General features: G+C 39.5%; 1 protein-coding gene across 2 annotated transcripts; it reads right to left on the reverse strand.

Annotated features, from left to right (window-relative positions):
• Positions 1 to 3759: 3759 nt before the first annotated feature.
• LEPROTL1 (leptin receptor overlapping transcript like 1) lies at positions 3760 to 16694 on the reverse strand. 2 transcript variants are annotated; one of them, XR_008528521.1, is made up of 5 exons: positions 16464 to 16694; positions 11091 to 11166; positions 8942 to 9128; positions 7780 to 8034; positions 3760 to 4475 (listed from the first exon to the last, which is right to left on the reverse strand). XR_008528521.1 is itself a non-coding variant. In XM_054566080.1 (4 exons), exons 1-4 carry the CDS (start codon positions 16477 to 16479, stop codon positions 7918 to 7920), a joined length of 396 nt encoding a protein of 131 aa, XP_054422055.1. In that variant the 5' UTR covers positions 16480 to 16694; the 3' UTR covers positions 4489 to 7917. The 2 variants fall into 2 exon arrangements, 1 of the variants encoding a protein (XP_054422055.1); XM_054566080.1 differs by lacking the exon at positions 3760 to 4475 and having other exon boundaries at positions 4489 to 8034.
• Between the last annotated feature and the right edge of the window lie 3658 nt (positions 16695 to 20352).

The raw sequence follows: 20352 nt of genomic DNA on the forward strand, positions 1-20352 counted from the left end.
GATTGAAATGCGGAGTACAAGACTGCAGATTCGAGTCACTTCCAACACTCGTCTTTATGTTTTTAACATAGCAGATGGTGTGAAAACTTGGTTCTCTATCATTTCGGGGTTTGGTATTAAGAGGTGAAGGGGTAGTGATTATATCCTATGCGCTTATTTCTCAACTGCACCCATTTCCAAAGCTTTTCAAAAGAAGTGGTCTAATACGATGGATATTACTACGTTAGTATTTGATTCCTAATCACTGTTGACTCTGGAGTCAGCAAGGCTGCCCTGTGGTGAAGTGGCCAGGGCACTGATCCCAGAGGCGGAGGGTCTGCTGTAGTCGCCAGCTAGCGCTGCCCAGCAGTGTGACCCCAGCTACTGCCGCTGCAGGCCCAAGCATGCCACTGTGCCCAAGCAAGCGGTGGGGAACAGAGCCTCTAAACCGGAAGCCAGCATGCCTGTGTCAAGTGCTTTGTCCATTGTTCAACACAGGAAAAAGTAAAGCATCCTCCTCCCAATCTGCATCCATTTATCCGGGAAGAAATAAATCTGCTTCAGTGCTGAAGGTCCTTTATAAAGACCTGGTATATTCTAATTCTTAACACTTATTTCCCACCATATAGAAAGAACAAAGGGGTATTTTTATGGCTCATTAAAAAAATGAAACATATTTCTCTAGCACTAATAAAACACCTTTTACTCTTTCTTTCATGAATAATAGTTTTAATTTCTCAGTCTGTACTTGGCAGCTAATAGTTGTTGAATAATAATAATATTAATCTGCTCTGGGCCTTATGTCTTGGAACAAAAGACTAGAGATGCCAGATTATTTCTAAGGAAGTATCTTTGTCTCACTTGGTTTTTGCTGCATCTAATTTTTAGAAACACCTGTTGAGTTACAACAGTTTAGAGTTATACATTTCTGTATTTTTTTCCTTGTAGGGAATTTGTGCACTTCGTAGAACACAAGTGTCATCTTGGTTTAGTTGGACGGCCACCCTGAGTATTCAAGGTGACTTAGTGACTTAAATGAATCAAGTGACTTAGATGAATCCACTAGTGTGGACATATGGGTGGTGTTTTCTGGCACCCTCAACTTACTAATGGGGTATTTTCTTCAACTTTGCTTTTAAATTGTTTGGAACTTAAACTGTGTTTTCCTAGAAAAAGAACATTATGCTGATTCCTACTGGGTGACACTCACTGTAATGATCTGAATTTGAGGTCATGTTTAGGGTCGGAAGAAAGAGCAAAGATAATTCCCTCCTCATTTCTTAAATTATACCTGAACCTAAACACATTTTGTTTTTGTAATTTTCCCCATTTATATAGCTATGTAAACGTGTGGATTTTGTTTAGATCTTGAGTCAAATGAGCCAACCATAAAAGGACATTTATAGGGGAATTTGAACACTAACAGGGTATTATTGCACATTTTAAATTTTTTCCAGGTGTAATAATACTGTATTTGGTTAAAAGGGTCAGTTTAGACATACTGCAGATGAACTGTCTTCGATTTGCACCGAAGCAGGCTGAGGATGGCAAGTAGGGGATGCACAGGTAGGACACACGATGAAAATTGTTAAAGCTGAACGATGGGATATGGGAGTTCAATATATCCTGCTTTTGTGGAGGTTTTGAAAATTTATGCGAAAACAAGTGTGCGAAAGTCTACTGGGTACATCTGGCAGGGTGAAGCCAAATTAAGGAATTTCCCTTCCCCAGTATCTTATGAAAAGAATAAAAACTGTAAAAATCACTGTGATAACGATCCCTAAGATAACCCCCAATGATCCCTCGTCTTTTCCAGGTTTTCACATTCTCCCACATTCAGGCAAGGTGGGTTTGTATGATGAATAATTACACAGCAGAGGTGATGGTGTAACACCTTTATGATTTGTTTACAGAAGACAATACAGTTTTACCGGCTAATCTCAGCAACTTCACCTTCTGGCATTTTCTTTACTGCAGTCCAGCTATAAACCTCTGACCTAGTTTCTGTCTCCCTAAGATAGTTAAGTTTCTGAGCTTCTGAAATTGCCATTTCCTTCACCTAGAATGTTTGTGCTCAGATCTACGTATGGCTGCTCCTTCACATCACTCCTGTCTCCGCTCACATGACACCTTCCCAGGGAGAACCACTCCGTCCAAATTAAACACCCTCTGCACCTAATCGTTCTCTTCTCCTCACCCTGCTTTGTTTGCTTCATAATACTTTTTACAAATTGAAATTACATTGTTTATTTGAAGTTAAGTCAATTAAAGGTCTGGACAGAGTTTCCTAAACAGGAACAAGCCATGGAAACCATGCAAACATACTTTGTGCTGAGAGGCAATATGCTAGTAAGAGATCAGAAAACACTAAATATTTAGGGACATAGTAAAAGGAGTATAAGACCTGTACAGTAAAAACTGTAAGACATTTGCTGAGAAAAATTAAAAATCAAAATTGAGATGTACTCAGTTAAAACACTCTATTTACTAAAGATGGACACCACAATATATTCCTTTCCATATGCTTTTTAACAAAATAATATCGACACATTGAGTGATCTATGGCTGTTTCCCTTTAACCTGGGTGCGGGGTGAACTTTTTGACTAGCTTGACCAATAGATTATGGCAGAAGTGATACTATGTGACTTCCAATGTACATATGTTACAAAACTGCCACATGCTTATGGTTAGTTTTCTTGGGACATTTGCTCTTAAGAGTCCAGTCATCTGTGGTGAGGAAGCCAAATTTCCACGGACAGTCAGAGGGTCACAGAGAAAGAGGAGCAGAGGCCCCTGCCCTCATCCTGGCCGGGCTCCCAGTCCACAGCCAATACCGGTCTGTCAGCCATGTAAGTAACCCATCTTGGGAGATGACCCCTCGGTCCCCAGTGGCGCCACCTCAGCAGATACCACGTGGAGCAGAAATGACCCTTCCCTGTAAAGCCCTGCCCCAATTGGAGATTTGTGAGTTGAATAAATGATCATTGGTTTAAGCCAATAGGTTTGGGTGTTTTGTCATGCAGCAATGGACAAATGGTTAAGATTTCAATTCTCTTCCAAATTGATCTACAGATTCAATGCAGTCCCAATCAAAATCCCATAGGCTTTTTAAAAATAGAAGGTGACAAGCTAATTCTAAAGTTTATATAAATGTACCAAGAACTTTGCATATACAATCTTGCAAAAAATAAAAGTAAAAAAAGAGTAGGAAGGTTTACTATAAAGCTACAGTAGATTTACACTTATATGGTCCATTAATATTCTATAAAAGTGCCAAAGTATTTGAAAGGGGAAAGGACAGTCTTCACAATAAACAGTGACAAAGTGAATATTCACACAGGGAGAAAAAAATGAACCTCAACTCTTATTTCATACCACCTGCAAACATAACTTGAAGTGAATCATAGGCCTTAATATATTAAGAGGTAAGACTATAAAACTTGTAGAAGGAAATAAAAGTCTTCATGACCTAAGATGTAGTCAAGAAGTGCTTAAAACTCAGAAAAAGCAGGAACTATTTTTAAAAGACAAAACTGGTAACTGATTTATCAAAATAAAAAAAAACAAAATGCTGTTTGAAAGACATTACAAAAGCAAAACACAAACCTCAGAATGGGGGTAAACTAATACACATATCCAACACAGGACTTTACAACCCAGTAGTAAGAGCCCATACAATAAAAAGGTGCAAAAAATTTGAACATGTACTTCACAAAAGAACACATTGAACTTAGCTATTATAAATATTCACGTACAAGCTTTTGTGTAGGCATTTTCAATTCTCTTGGGTATATATCTAGGACTGGAATTGCTGGGTCATATGGTAACTATGTTTAACCTTTTGAGGAACGGCAAAACGTGTTCCCCAACACCTGCACCATTTTAAATCCCCACTGGCAATGCAAGAAGGTTCCAATTTTTCTGCATCCTCACCAACTAATTATGTCTTTTTTATTCTAAGCATTGCAGGGGGTGTGAAGTAGTATGTCATCATGCTTGGCATTTGGATTTCCTAATGACTAATAATGTTGATCATCTTTTCACAGGCTTACTGGCATTTGTATCTGCTTTGGAGAAATGGCTCTTTGGATGCTTTGCCCATTTCTTAATTGGGTTGTTTTTCCACTGTTATGAGTCATTTATACATTTTGGATACTTAATCCTTATCAGATATATAACTTGCAAATATTTTCTATTCTGTAGGTTGTCTTTTCACTTTCTTGATAGTGTTGTTTGAAGCAAAAAGGTTTACATGTCTGATGAAGCACAATATAGGAAACCATTGCCGATCCAAGGTCATGAAGATTTACACTTAGATAAATCTCAGATTTTCATAGTTTAACTCTTACAATTGTAGGTCCATGATCCATTTTGAGTTAATTTTTGAATATCATGTGCGGTAAGGGTCCAATTTCATTCTCTCGCATGTGGATATCCAGTTGTCTCGGCAACATTTGTTGAAAACTCTTCTTTCCCCATTGAATTGTCTTGGCACCTAAAGTTGATTATTTTAAAAAGGTAAGAACAACAACAAAATCACTGGAATGCATGGGGGGGGGGGGTGCAAAAGTTAAGGGGATCTCCACTAGGAGCGCCCGCATCCCTGTAGCCCAGAGGTCAGGGAACTACTGCCCAGGTCACAAACCTCCTGCATCTGGTTAAAAGCTGTGGGATGCAAATCTTGTCAGCCCCGGGAAAACCTCACATCTGCCAAAGCCTGTGCGCTACCGCTGGCAGACGATGAACATCTTTGGCTTTAATTCAGGTTTCCAACTAGCAAATGCTAGTTCTTTTTGAGTTCAGCTTCAGTTACCTGGAATATTTATTTTACAGGATATGTTCTGTCCCCTCAGAATGACAGAAAATTAGGAAGCTTGCAATAGAATAAGAGCTTCCTAACCTTCCCCAGGAGAAAGGACAATACAGGTTTATATGGAAGATGTATGAATTTGCATTTCCCTCCAATTTTACATATCATAAAACATCCTCAATTTTAAAACATACATATTACTTAACAGTAATGCTGCATGGTTGCTTTTTATATTTGTTGTGTTGGTTGAAAGTTATCTGAAACTTATGAAATCTAGTCACATTTTATATAAATATTCTGGAGTTACACTAGAAATCTGGATTATTCTGACAATGTCCCCAAAATCATACTAGACACTAAGAACCAATAATCTGAACTTTATAAAGTACATAATGAGACTGTAATTCAGGTAATTTGGGGCAAGATTTATGTTTGATAAAAGAGAATAGTACTTTTCTCTGTCCACACTGAATCACACAGGTTAATTTTTTATTTTTAACTGTTTGAAATGTTTGCAAAAAACAAAATACTCTAATAATAAATGGTGATAAAGATACTAAAACATGGCAGTCATAAAAAGTTCTGAAAATTTAAGAACAAGTACAACCTTTACTTTAGATGATCAGTAATCTTTTTATGTCAACAAAACCTTTTATAGCTATTTTTGTAAAAGGCTGGGTAAAGATTCTACTTTCCCAGATTACCAATCTTTTTATTATAGCTTAAAATCGCAGGCCTTCATTGTAATACTTATTACTATGGTTTTATTTTTATTTTGGAAGTGAAACTTCTGCAAGTCTATCATTATAACTAATGTCATATTTGTTTTATATCACATGACTATGAAGGATAATGTACTTCAGAAACTGAAGTGTGTAGTACATTTTCATTTCAGAAACACCCACAAACTAAAAATAGATATTTAAAATCTTTATTGTTTCATCACCAAAAGTTCTGTTTCCATAGAAGAATGGCAATGAAATATCAGTGCATAGTCTATGGAAAATTCATACCTCAAGTAAATAGCCTAGAAATTAAAGACAGCACTATGTCAAGCCAGTGTGCAAGATCAAAAACACAATGCTGCCAATGCAATTAGTATACAGAAAGACTATGCAGCTGTTAGAAAAAGAGTCTATGGCCACGTGACTAAAACAGTTGCAGTGCCCTGCACTGACATTCTACAAAAGAAAATGAGGAAGGACCAGAAAATATACTTCCTGCCAAAAAAAAATCAGGTTGATCACGGGCACTGACTGAGCTCCCGACTTTTACCAGCTCACTCGTGTGATCCTGTACCCTCCTCATCAAGTCTACAGCATCGTAACACTGCAGCCATTTTCAGTCTAATGTGTAAATGGGACAATCACATGCAGATACTTCATTCTGCCTTCCATCCCGCAGCTAAAAGTAACAACTTGGGTTCCGCTATAAAACCTGTGGCCTTTAGGCATCTTCAGTAAAAATATGAACAAGCCCAAAATTTCTTCCCATTTTCTTGAGAAATAAACTTTATAAAATAACTAAAGATAGCTGTCATGACGCCTCAGTTTCGCCTGGACCCAAAACAATTTTTTATGTGAGTATACTGAATAAACATACAAACATATGTCCTCAACAAAATACTGTCAGGTCAATTTGAACATTTTTATAACTAGCTCCTGATAAAAGTACTGATAATTGTGAACTGCAAATAACCCCTACAATTTTGATCATGCCTGGCTGTTGGGAATTTTGGGGTCAGGTTTGTGCCTGAAGCTGCTGTACAGCTGGATTTGGCTACTTTGCATTAATTCACGCAGTAAATGCCATTTAAAAGGAAACAGCAGCTCTATCATGATGAAATATAAATGAAAACAACTGCGAGGTATACAGGAAACTTATCTTAAATAGTTTTAAATAACAAATGATACAACCTTAGAGAATAAGAACTGCAACTACCACGGCCTAAGTCTTAAACTGTCAACGCATGAATCGCCTGCAAGACGTAACAAGTCACCTGCTCACCGTGTCAGGGCCTCGCGGGGCAGGGGCGCTCTCAACGCCTGGCATAGCAATTTCTTTCCAGGCGAGTTAAACACCTTTCATTTAAAGTGTTAGTAAACTATACTGGAAAGTTATTTTACTTAACATGGACACTGTATAAAATAAGTTAAAAGGAGGGAGCAAGGAAAGGGTTTCTGGTATATGTGATGCAAACATACAACTTTCCCTTATCAGTAGTAGTTCCATGAATGACCATTTTACCCATGGTAGAACATGAAAGGCGGATAGAGGAGCAACAATTTCCCTTATCAATAGAAACAGGATTCAAAAAATGAAATTTCAACATTATTTTCTCCCACAATGCAACTCTTTAACCATCTGCAGCTCTTTATCACAAATGTAAATTAAAACCATATTTCAAAAATCTGTTTTTACACCCTTACCTAAAAGTTTAACAAAACATTCTTCGAACAATTGAAAAGAAAAGCACTCCTTTGTAGCAATTCCACAAAATAATTTTCAGTTCACAAAACATCTGGTTACTGGCAAAGCCAGCAACCCTTAAGGAGGGTTTGCGCATTAATAAATACTTGGCCCTTCTGAGGTATGAATGCAGCTATATGTGCACTGAGTACATAGTCTATAAGCTATGTCTGCATAAAATTGGGAGTGATGTCATCCTGACTAATTGAAAACTTACTTTTATAACTTTTTGTAATAATGAAGGTTAAATAATTTTAAGAGAAAAGATATACTTTAGCCCAGGAATAGCCAGAAGAAATCTAATTCCTAACCAATGTGAACAGCTATTACATTTAAAAAATGTTTAACATTGCATATTGATTTAAAAAAAAAAAAGTGAACAAGGAAAACACATAAATATTTAAATTCAGCAGGACACCACAGAAAGCATACTATAGGTAAGTGTGAAATCAGTCAAACTTTTCCAAAAGAGAAAATCCTTTAATCCTTTAGCAAGTCTCTGTGAAAATAGTATGCTTACAATAAAAGTGAGACGGGAGCGCCTAGAACACCCCCAAGAGGCCTGCTACGCCACTCATCACTGCCGCCCCATCTCCTGTGTGCACGGATGGCCAACAAACGACGAGAAGTCCATCTGACAATAGTTCAGTAATTTCTTTCACCACTGCTGCCAGCTGAAGTCGTCATTGCTTCCAAAGACCAAGAAAAAGCCCAGTATAGTTGCAAAGATGACTGTGTTTCCTGTGAGAACAAGTGCACAAGCTCCCCACTCAATCTATGGAAACAAGATAGAAATATTCAGTTAATCGACCTAGGAAAACTGAGAGCAAATGAACAGCAAATCAAGGCTCTAGTTGTTTGCCACTCATAATCTAAAAGAAATAAGATCTGTAATAGTAACTTTCACACTATTGAACACTTAATGGTACTTCTACATTGCTGTTTGTATTTATCTCTGGCTCCTTTAAAAAGGCAAAGTCATGGAAAGATGATTAACTATTCAAAGGCAAGTTTGACTTCGGGGCTATGAGGAGGCAGCATAGAATTCTGCAATTTTCTGTGTATAAAGAAATTTGCTCCAACTCTTCTTTAGTGAATCTAAAATTTTACCTAGAGAGCAAATTAAATTTAAAGTATCAGAGGTGAAAACACACTGATGTACATTCTTTTACAGGGGCAAGAGGAGTGAGCACCCTCTCCACAGGGAAGGGAGGCCAGTCCCTTCTCTACCTCCCCACAGACGAAGAGGGAATCTGGCTGGGGCGTTTGGGAGGAAGAACCAAGTACATGCAACCCAGCCTTCTCTTTTGTACTTTCCTTCCTGCAAAGAGTACACGGCCTCCTTGGCCCTTCATGTTTCGAGCTGTACAGGGCTGGCCCGTGGTTGTCCAGCACCGGGCTGATAAGATGTCACGCCCAATTCTAACAGCAAATTAGAATTTTTGCTCCCTGCATCCTCACCAATTCTAAGAGCAAAGTATTGGTGAGTCAACGGTGCGGCAGACCTGAGCCATGCTCTCCAATATCAGTTTTCACTAGTTAACAATAATGAAAGTTAAGTTTTTTTGGTATCTCTATCCTCGAGGCTCCCATATCTCTTATGTCTTTTTTATGTCATTTTAACAAAAACTTTTTTCTGAGAAAACCTTTACACTACATTAGTGAAGAATGTACTCACTTACCAGGTGCGCTCTGGCAAATACAATAGGGAGTCCAAAAGCTGAGACAACAATGCCTGTTGTAAGAAATATGGCAAGTTCCTTACAAGCATTACTCATAGCATCTGTATCATCCACTAATCTTCTTGCTATGCAGTATGGAATAGGTGAAAGGACGTAAAAAAACAGAACAAACAGGGGCCAGTATTGGCTAGAAAGAGAAAAATAAGTTAATGTATTTTTTGTTGTGTCATTTCCCTACACATAAAATAGGCTTTTAAACAGTAAGGATCACAGGAATATTGCAATGAACTGAAAATGACTAGCTTAAAAATGAGCTGTAACCTGAACACTAACATGAGGAACATTTAGAATCACAGTATTCCTAATGTCAATTATGACACAATTAGTAAAATATTTCTTATATTAAAAGAAAATGCTTTATAAATTATAACAGTTGGAACCAAGGCCCTAAACTTAAAATATTTTTCATTTTAGGTTATAAATAAAGAGGCATACAAAAAATGGAGATGTTATCCCAGTGGTTTTTAAAATTCAAAATTCATGCCCTTAACTTCGATGATATCTTGCCTTAGCATAAAGCTGGAACACCTCCAAGCTTTTCTTGGGTCACTAGGAACTCCCAAAATACTGAAATCAAAATAGGGAAAATGAACTGAAAGGAATATTGAAAAGTTTTAGCCAGAATATAGAATTTATTACAATAAAAACAGATGGCTTTTAGTTTATAGTCTAGCTATTGTAATGTCATTTCCTGGTTATGCTAATGTAACTATAGTTAATATAAGACAGTACCACTGAGGGAAACGGGAGAGGACAGGGGACTGCTCTGTACTGTTTCTGCAAATTCTTTAGAGTTCATAATCACTTCGAAATAATAATAAAAAATAGATCGCTTTTCAAATTGTCATAAATAAAATATACATCAGAGTGGAGACTTTCTTATACTTACAGGCTTTTAACAAGCAAAGATTTCTCTATGTTTTTACTAAAAATCTTTCTATATTGAGAATAAAAAAAATTACAAATGAACATATGCTTAAGAAAAAAAATTCAAACAACACAAAAGCACAAAAAGTAAAAACTCAAAGTTGCCCACATCTCCCCTTTTTTTCTTTCTGACTCTCCTACTGAGCTTCTTGCAGCTCCTTCCATACAGGTAAACTTTGAAGATATAAATGAATCACTGCTCTTTTTCATTTAACAGTATAGTTTGAACTTTACGTATTAGCAATTACAGCTCTTCCTCATTCTTTTTAAGACTGCCTCATGTTTCCATGGATGGATGTGCCATACTTTAACCATTTTTCTTTTGACAGACCTTTAGGATGCTTCCTGCTTTTTCTGTTCTTATAAACAAGGTTGCCATGAACATCCATACTCTCCCCCAACTACACATCTCTGCAAACACCTGCAAGTAGATTTGTGTGCGAAATTCTAAGTGGAAGGGTAAATTCAAAGAATATACATTTTGAGAGCTGCAAGCAAACTGGCCTCCGAATTGACTACTCTTACGTGTTTATCCTTCCACTCCTAGTACATGGCACTGCCTGTTTGCCTGTATCTTTTTCATTTTTGCCAATGAATTTCATTTAATTTTCAGGGAGGCCGAGCATATTTTCATGGGCATATAAGCAATTTGCAGCTCCTTTACCTATTTGTTGAAAATATACTTCCATCTTCCTTGATTCATTTTTCTGTTGAGTTGTCTATATTTTCCTTCCTGATTCACCCTATTAATTTTAAAATTTCTTGCTACCCTAAGGAAAGCAACTTCTTATATAATTTCTTTCCTTAGTTAACCTCTCTGGACTCTGCTTATGGTATTTTTTGCTGAAAAGACATTTTTAATTTTCTTGTATTTAATTTTATCAGTAGGTACTCAACAGTGAGCAGTAGGGCTGGGCTACTGTGTGGCTCTCTCACGGTAACAGGTTAAGCACTAGTCTAGGAGCAATGACCAAAAGTCCTTTTTGCATCTTGGTGTCCCAACATATTTACAAATTTTAAGTGAAGACTTTTTCAAAAAGGGTTGACCTTGGTAAATAAACATTTCTCAGGATTGCTTTTACAGTCATAAAAAATTTTTTTTAAACTTTGAAAGTAGAAAAATTTTATCCTATTTACTCAAAAAGACAAAAATTTTACATACTTGTATATTGGAAGGGCACATCCAAGCATCAAAAACATCAGCCCAATTGCTCCTCCAAAGGACAAACTAATCAAAGCTGCAAAGTAAATAAAAAATCAAGTAGAGATATGAAACTAAAATATTATTATTATTAGCAGTCTGAACATTACTTATAATCCCAGAAACAAAAAGCAAAACAATACACACACCAAAAAAATGTATCAAAAGTGAGTTATCTTTCAAAGTCTAAGTTACCTAGTCTCAGAATAAGTCTTCCGTAGCATCTTCAAGGGAAAAGGAAGCAATACTGATTTTCAAAGCCCTGACCTATTACAAACATACCACCAAATTCCCTAATTCGTGGTTACGTATCTAATGAGTGTCTCAATCTGCAAGATCAATGCTCCTCCAGACATTTACTGAGTATTGCATTTACTCCACAGACCATTACAGTTCTGAAAAGCAGTATACGGAGAAACTCTGCACTGTCAGCTTTACTGGACTTTAGAAGCCCCATCCTTTGGGAAAAATCTCTCGGCTCAGCGTTTGCTGCTGCTGCTTCTTTTTTTAGATTTTATTTATTTACTTTTAAAGAGAGGGGAGTGGGGGGAGAGAGAGAGGGAGGGAGAGAAACCTTTATGGGCAAGAGATATATCCATCAGTTGCCTCTCACACGCCCCCTACTGGGGACCTGGCCTGCAACTCAGGCATGTGCCCTGACTGGGAATCCAACCTTTTGGTTCATAGGTGGGCACCCAATCCACTGAGCCACACCAGCCAGGGCAGCTTTTGCTTCTTGCACATATGTATACCCGCAATATGCACAAAACTGATAAAGAGAAAAGTGTCCAAGGATATCTGTTAATAACTTTAATTAATTAATTTTGCCACAGATCTTTAAATAGTTGGGAAAGCTAGCTGGGTTCCTCCCCTAATATTCCATACATCAGAAAATGTGCAGGACATGGGTACATCCTTCTGTGGTATCACTATTATAAGACATTATCACAGGCAACAGATGTGTTCTACAGGTGAAATATAGTTTCTCAATCTACACAAATACAAAGCATTATATTTTACAAAGTATTTTTACATGTATCAGTGAATAGAAACAATTTTCTTGAATAGGCATAGTTAATCCATGGCCTAGAATTAAACAAAAAAAAAACAACCAACAAAAAATGATCAATTTATTTCAAATTCTGTATAACCCACAATTCTGCAACTGTGTGCCTAAGAGAATAACGTGTCTTTTTTTTTTTTAATTGATGTAGTTAAAACTCCAAAGATTTGTAGAAGGTCTAAAAGTTACCAAGACATATGCATACACATAACACATATAAGCCAAAATTTAACCATAAAGGGGTTAAATGCTGCCAAGTACTACTGATATACTTCTCTGAATTAAATTGGGCATAATCAAAGAAACCCACTGACATGGTAGCTTGGCAGATTTAGTTTTCAGTTAGATCACTGATGTAGGTCATATCAACCCTGAACTCTTAGTCGTCAATGCCATAATATTTTCAGTTACAGAAATGAAAGAGAAAGAAAAATTCGTACTTTTATTTCACAGCAACTAAGGAAGTTTACAAGGGAATGCAATGCAAGTGCTTAGGAAAATACTGAGTGTACCATGTGTTTTGGTCAGTTCAAAAGAGGTCCTCAAACTCTGCCCTGTTTGCTTCCCCTGACACCTATCAATCACAGCAGGCTACTCACTCTTGTCCTCTGCACTCCAGTTACACTGGCCTTCTCTCCTTTTCTGGACATCAGCAGGTTCCCCCGCCCATGTGGTCGCTGCACAGGTCGTCTCTCCTACTTTAGACTCCTTCATTCATTTCATTCAAAAAGTATTTACAGAGCACCAAATATGTAACAGGTGCTGGGGATATGCTAACAAACGAGGTAAGGCCCTTTCACACTTGCGGAGCTTGCCTTGTCCTACTCCCTTCCTCTTTCCTCCAAGTTAATTTCTCCTGTTCCTTCAGGTCTCAGCTCAGTCACTTCTTCCTCAGTAATGTTTTTGCAAACCTCCTAAGAAAACCAACTGTCCCTATTATAGTCATTCATTCATTCAGCAAATATCTACTGAGCACCTAATGTGGGTCACACACCGTTCTTGAGTCTGAAAACAGAGCAATGAAAAAAAAATCACAGCTCTTACTCTCAGGAAGCTTATATTCTAGTAGGAGAATAAAATGATTTTTTAAAGAGTTAGCAAATAAATGTCAAATGCTATAAAAAAAAAATCAGGCAGGGTTGGGGGAGGGAGTGCTATTCTAGACACATTAGCCTGGGAAGGCATCTCTGATGAGGTGACATCTGAGCAGAGATCTATACGAAATGAGAAACTGGACCATGTGGGTACCCTGGGGAGCATTCCAGGAAGAGGGATATGCAGAGCGGCTCTCCTTACGTGGTTCACCTCCCCTCTGTTCAGTTACCACAGCTGTAATTTACATTGATTCGTATTTGTCTTTCCTTTTAAACTGTTCATTCCACAAGGGAAGTTTTTCTGTTGTTGATGCGCATGCCCACCTCTTAACACTCAATATTAAATCTCTGTAGAATTAATGAAAGGAACCAAAGGGGAAGGGGAAGAAGGGAAGAGGAGGGGAAGGAGAGGGGGTGAGAGGGAGCCTGATGTAGCAGAGAAGATACAACGCTTAACTGAAAGTCAGGAGCCGCTGGGTCCTATCTCCTACCAGCCTCCTACTAGCTGTCTAAATAACTATGAGTGTCAGTTCTTTCTTCTATGAGTTGGACTAGAACTGAAGTGCAAATAATTCTCTGAACACTAAAGATACTTGTTATAAGATGTGCTAAAGAACTAAAAAAACCATCTCTACTTTTTTAATGTAGTTGCCGAACAGCTAAGTTCACCACTATAGATACTACACAGTAACATCTTATTTATTCAGAAGCCATTTTTTCCAGAATATAGCTTAGAATCCTCGAGGAAACAAAGATCATTAAAGAAACAAAGTATATGTCACAAAGCTCACACACTAAAGCTCACATTCTTTATACACAGACCAATACAATTATTGTGTGAATTTTGGCATGACCAAATTTTTTTATTTTAAAGAATCATCTATGCTCATTTATAAATGCTTTCAATAGAAAATCATGTACCCAAAACAAAATTAAGTAAAAAGCAACTTTCCCTCCCAGAAAAGATCAGTTACTTGTATCTTGTGACATAAAATTTTCTAAGTTTGATGATCTTGTTCCCCACATTGAAACAAATGAAAAAGAGGAGATGAATTGCATATAACCAAGATATGCCCTCTGAGGAAGGGTGGAGACTGAAAATAATTTTAAATCAGGCAGAAAATTTCTCAAAAAGTGTTATCAGTTCTTGGTAATCTTGGGCAAGAGGCAAGTAGCACTGTTCTGTGACAGAGAACAATTGTTACGTTCTTATCATCAAAAAAGAAAAGTCTACATTCTTTGAGTATACTCTTAAAAAGTTAAAGAAAGACAATTCCTTAAAAAAAATAAGGAACTAAAATGAGATAAGATTGAGGTATCAAAAATAATTTTGTGACATCTCACTCGCCAGTCATATGGCATCAAAGCCAAAGGGGTTAAGTAAATTGCTCAAAAGTGCTTTCCCAAATCTTGTAAAGTTTCTCCAGTCTTATGAAATCAGCAACTACGTTGATTTATATACAAATTTCATCATTTGTGTATAAATGTCTGTCCTAGATGACACATCAGCAAGACGAGAATTTATACTGTAATTGAGTGATGCAACATTTGGAAACGAAACTTAGATGAGTCCGGTTTCTCTTCCCAAAGCCTCTACCCTAGGGACAGAGCAGCCCAATTATCTAAACTCTCCAGAGACAGGGAGCTGGTTCTGTGATTACAAAGAAATTACAGTAGGAGAGGGGATCAGTTCCCTAACTTAGGCATTACCAGAAAAACCCAATATATAGCAAAGCAATAGGCAAGTGTCTCAAGAAATAAGTAATGAACTCCAATTATAGTAACACTCCTTAATATAAATAGGCCAACAGGAAGAAAATATCCTGGTAAACAATCATAATCATAACATCAGAAAATTTTACTGAAACCGAAATCGTTAAGTATAATTCCATCTGGGACACTTTCACCCAGTAAATATTAACCTAGGTTTACAGGAAGAAATTACAGTTATTTTAAGAAAGAGACTCCTGCATTTAATGACACTGAAAAACGGGAAGCTGGCAACATCTTGAAAACCACCGCATTCTACCATAACTGCCTTTCACACAAGGACTTAAAAAAGGTCTATTCTGATTGAAAAGGAGGTTATAAAGTGTTTCAGCCGCACAGATGACCACGCTTTACATGGGAAACAAAATGTTTTCAGAAATTAAAAATAAACACAAAACAGTAAAAAAAAAAAATAATACGTGAGTGTGGGAATGAAGCTCAAAAGTTGTCCATAGAGGCAATAAAATACACAGGAAAAACAGTGCTATCAGAGCTCTTCACTTCCTGCGTCGCTGCCCCTTTTGCAAAGCCGCAGGTCAGGAAATCACTGAAGTTTGTTGTCAAATTGAAAACGCTATCAATGGTATCTGCTTCTAATCACACTAACAGAACTACCCGTTGAAAAGGATGCAACATTCCTGTTCCTAAAAAGAATACACGCTCAAACGACTAACTGTTCATTAGGTTTTAACACTATTTTTTCTTTAAAAAACTCAACTAAATGAAAACTTTGAAATGTGAAAAAGCCTCAACGTAAAGGGTGGAGAGGGCAGAAAACAACTCTACAGTCGCTTACACGGGACAAACACCACAAATCAAAATGCATCAGTTTCAGGAGCGCGGAAAGCTTCGAGCAAGGCTCCTGAGAGTGAACGTGACGGCCAAGGTTTCGGAAAGAAACATCCTTAACCCTTCCAGGGCTAATCCTTCTTGAGCAGCTCAGTTCGGCTCAGCACCCGAAGATCGCACTTGTGCTTTTAAGTGGGAAATGACACTGATTTTCCGTAACCGGCATCTTTAGTGGTCTCAACCCCCTCAAACCCACACTCTGCCCCCCTCTATGTCGGATGCAAACTCCTGCAAAACGAGTTGCTGCGGGACTTTTAACAGACTAAGGAGCACTTCATTCTCTGCACGGGGGGCGATGGGTGGGGAGAGGGAGGCTGCCGAGATCAGACGAAAGTGGAGGCTGACGCAAAAGCTGCGGTCCCCACGGTCTCTTCAGAGAGGGTGCCGCGCCCACCTCGGCTCTGAGCGCGGAGGCGGGGGTCAGGGGTCGGCCTCCCGCGCAGGACCCTGCGGCGCGCGCTCCGGCCGGGGCGGCGACTTGCGGGGGCCGCGTAGAACCCCCCCCGCCCCCGCGCCAGGCGGCCATTCAGCCCTACCGCGCCCTGCACCCAGTCCCACCTTTGATGCCAGCCATGGCGGTAACGTCGCTCCTGGCTCCAGGACCCGCGGCGGCTTCGGCGGCGGCCGGGAGACCAGAGACGCGCGGCGGTAGGAGCCACCAGACAACACCCGGAAGTGCGCGACGCAGCACTTCCGCCGGCGGCTCGCACTCGCGCAGGAGTGCGGGGGGCGCGGGGGACACGGGGGACGCGCGGGACGCGCGGGCTTGGGACTGCGAGGCCGAACCCCTCCCTCTCCTCTCCGCTCCTCCGCAGATCGCCGCCCTCGGAGGTTGTCCTTCCCAGCCCCGCTTCCGGGGCGTGCCGGCGCCATCCCCTAGATGCTTCTTAGGGTTGGCGGAAGCTCCCTCCTGAAGCTCCTCTCCGGTATCTCGCAACGTCGCATATTATTTGAGGAGCAGGGAGCGCCAGTAGCCGCCGACCTTCGGGAGGCACGGTGTGATGTCTTTGGGGGGCGAATTTTGCGATTTTCAAGGCGCGTCCATTTTCCTCTCCTCTGAGCCTTGTAATAAAGGCGAAGTAAGACCACTTGGCTGGTCTGCAGTTGGCTACTCGGTTTCCGACTCAAAACTAGGGTTCTGGTGAGAACCACGTCCAGAAAGAGCAGCAGGACCTGGTAAAGGGTGGATTGAAGACAAACCCGATCTCTTGGGAGTCGGAGAATCACCGGGTTTTTCAGGTAGTAACAGGGCTAGAAAAATAGGAAAAAGCAGAGCTACAAATACATTCATTTTAACTCATCGTAGAAACTTACTGAACATTTACTATGTGCTGGCAACAGGGCTAGTCACTGAGGCCACCAAATTGGGTACGGTTTGTGCTCTTCAGGAGCTTCTAGTTCAGTGAGACGGACGCAAAAAAGCATGAAATACAACAATGATAATCGCTAGGAAAATGGGTAAATAATCCTATGAAAGCCTTCGACGTAGATCAGTCGAAAGAGTTCCCCGAGGGAGAAACAACGGAGGGATGAACAGGTGTGTAGCTAGAGAAGAGGGAAAAGCCATCCCCAGGAGGGGACTGTGTGTCTGTGGAGGGGAGGGTGTGATGAACTTGGGCGGCGGACTCTGGGAGTCGGGAGCTTGGTCCGCTGGAGAGGAGAGAAGGTCAGTGGGATTACTGGGGTTTGGGGTGGGCAGTATGGTTATACAGCGGGGTCCTATAGAAGGTCTTCTCCCCCCCCCCCCGCCTCCCCCAACCGTCCCCGTTCCCCAGCTTCTGAGCAGTAAGAATCTTTTGAAGGTTTTTAAAAAGATGCAAGTGGAGGTGGGTGTCGTAAGATTTGAATTTAAATCTTTTCAGTCATTGGACGGAGATAAAATGGCTTGTAATACCTTGTCGAGCGAATGGTTAGAAGACGTGTTTCCAGCATGCTTTAGAATGAGAGATACTGGGGAGCTAAAGATACTGTCCACCCTTCCTTCCACCTCTTCCAGGATTGAGTTAAAAAAATAAATTTTAAAACAGGTCTTTTCTTGAGGCTTAATGCCTCCAAATAAATCTACAGGTGTCTTGTGGAGGAGAATTTTTTTCCAGTTCAGACTAGTGCAAAAAATTCTGCCATCTTTTCTACCAGGAAGAAAGAGTTTCCCTTTAAGGACTGTGGTAGCAAAACCACAGGCACACTTGAACATACATTGTGGAAATGTTGCTATTTAGACTGTCTGTGAATCAGTAGCTCTCTCTTCTAAACTGAAGTAGACATATGCATCCTATTCTCCAACCATCTTGAAAGGGATAGATAGAATTCCAGGAGAAGTGAATGATTCCATCCCAAATAGTCACCTCTAACACCTTCTGTTTTGTCTCACAGTATTGCATCCTTGAAAACAGGGGTGGTTGAGGGAACATAGCAGAGGGATAGCTGATGAGTAGTGGTATATGGGGGAAGTGATAGGTTCTTAGCTCATAGGCTCATGGCTTGGCTCCTGGGGCAAGTTCACATTTTAGTAAACCTTTTGGAGCTTCCAGAAACCCCAGCGGCGGAGTTAAATGCTAGTCCCTTAGTTTCCTCCTGTGAATATAATGGATTGGGCATCGCAGACATTCATCCTTGATAACATATATGGGCAACTAGGATTGTCCTTTAGAGGGAGCTTTTGCTCCTATGGCTGCTGACTCCTAAGGGTTTGTGCCCGTTCACTACACTAAGGACTATTTTTGGTTTACAGATATCTAGAGTTACTTGAGACCTTAAAAACAGTATGTCCAAATGTTGTATTTCAATGATTTTTTGGAATGCTTCCTAAAAATGCAAACATCTGGGTTCCACTTCAGATATTCCAGAATTTTTGTAGGCACAGCCCAGGAATCTGAAATTTTAACAAGAAACCTAAAGATTTCCTATGCAAACTAAAGCTTGAAAATAATTGTCTTAAAGGGGCAGAATGTCAGCAGTTTAAAAAAAGTTTTTATTTATTGATTTTAGAGAGAGAGGAAAGGGGAGAGAAAGAGAGAAACATCTATTTGTTGTTTTACTTATTGATGCACTCATGGGTTGCTACTCGTATGTGCCCTCAGTGGGGATGGAAACTGCAATCTTAGTGTATTGGGAGGATGATCTCACCCAGCGGTTCCCAACTCCTTTGGCACCAGGGACCAGTTCTGTGGAAGACAGTTTTTCCATTGGTGAGGCGGGGGTGGTGGGGAGGGAGGGGATGTGGATGGTCTTGGGATGATTCAAGCGAATGACATTCGAGCTCACCTCCTGCTGTGTGGCTTGGTTCCTAACAGGCCCAGCCAGGTACTGATCTGCTCTGCTGCCCAGAAGTTAGGGACTGCTGCTCTAACCAGTTGAGCTACCCAGCCAGGGCAGTTTTCTTCATCAGTTTGCCAAGTGAATCCTAAACATTAGTAATGTTATATCCTTTAAATGTTCTCTATTCTTATATAATAGTTTAATCTTTCATAGTTTCAAAATTTTTCATTCAGATGGCTTGCTCTACTCCAAAGTTAATTCACAGTGATGGGGATGAGGGTGAAAGAGCTGTTATTTATCAAGGAGCTGCTATGTGCCCAGTGCTTTAAATGTTTGTCTGATTTAATCCTCCCTACAATGTTGTTACTATGGAATTACTAACTCTTACAGATCAAGTCAGAGAAGATTTTGGTTTTAGTTTTTAAAACACTCTATTTTGGAAAATTTAAATGTATAAAAAAGTATCCCAAATAGTATAGTGAACTTCCATGAACCATCAGCTACCCTTAACAGTTAACACATGATCAGTGTTTTATCTATACTCCTCGTCAATTTCCTCCTACCTCCCATATTATTTTGCCCATATTATTTTGAAGGGTATAATTTTTCATCTTTAATATTTCAGTGTTTCTAAAAGGATCTTAAAAATAACACTCATAGTACATATATTACACTTGAAAATGATTCTGCAATATCATTGTATATTGAGTTCAAATTTCTAAGTGTCTTATAAATATCATTTATTTTATAGTTTGTTTTAATCAGGATCTGAATCAGGTTCACACATTGCTACTGCCATATCTAAATTCTCTCCTCAGACATTGTAGTTCTTCCTGTGGCATTAAATGGTGTCTTCATTTTGATAACTACCAAGTTTACCTTGTCTTTGCAATTCAGACTTGTATATCCAAGTGTCTATTTGACATGTCTACCTGGATGCCCACCTGAAACTTAACATGTGGAGAATAAAATTCTCTATTATCCTTATTCTATTCATGCTTGGTCCCTCTCTGAGACACCACTGTTCTGCCTCCCCTTGTTCTACTCTTCCCCTGTCTTACTTTGCTCTAGTTATACTGGTCTTGTTTGCCTCTCCCACCCCCCCAAAATTTTGTTTTATTCACTGCTGATCCCCAGTACCTGGCACAGTGTCTGGCAGGTACTATCATTTACCGGTGGGTGCTCAATA

This window comes from Pteronotus mesoamericanus, unplaced genomic scaffold (genome assembly GCF_021234165.1).
Source record: "Pteronotus mesoamericanus isolate MK-2021 breed Mesoamerican mustached bat unplaced genomic scaffold, CSHL_Meso_final contig_169, whole genome shotgun sequence".
Lineage (NCBI taxonomy): Eukaryota > Metazoa > Chordata > Mammalia > Chiroptera > Mormoopidae > Pteronotus > Pteronotus mesoamericanus.

Coding starts and splice junctions, on each gene's coding strand:
- LEPROTL1 (XM_054566080.1), bottom strand. Junction 9,129..11,090: donor TGTGCCCTTCCAATATACAA/GTATGTAAAATT, acceptor TTCTCTTTCTAG/CCAATACTGGCCCCTGTTTG. Junction 8,035..8,941: donor TATTTGCCAGAGCGCACCTG/GTAAGTGAGTAC, acceptor TTGTTTCCATAG/ATTGAGTGGGGAGCTTGTGC.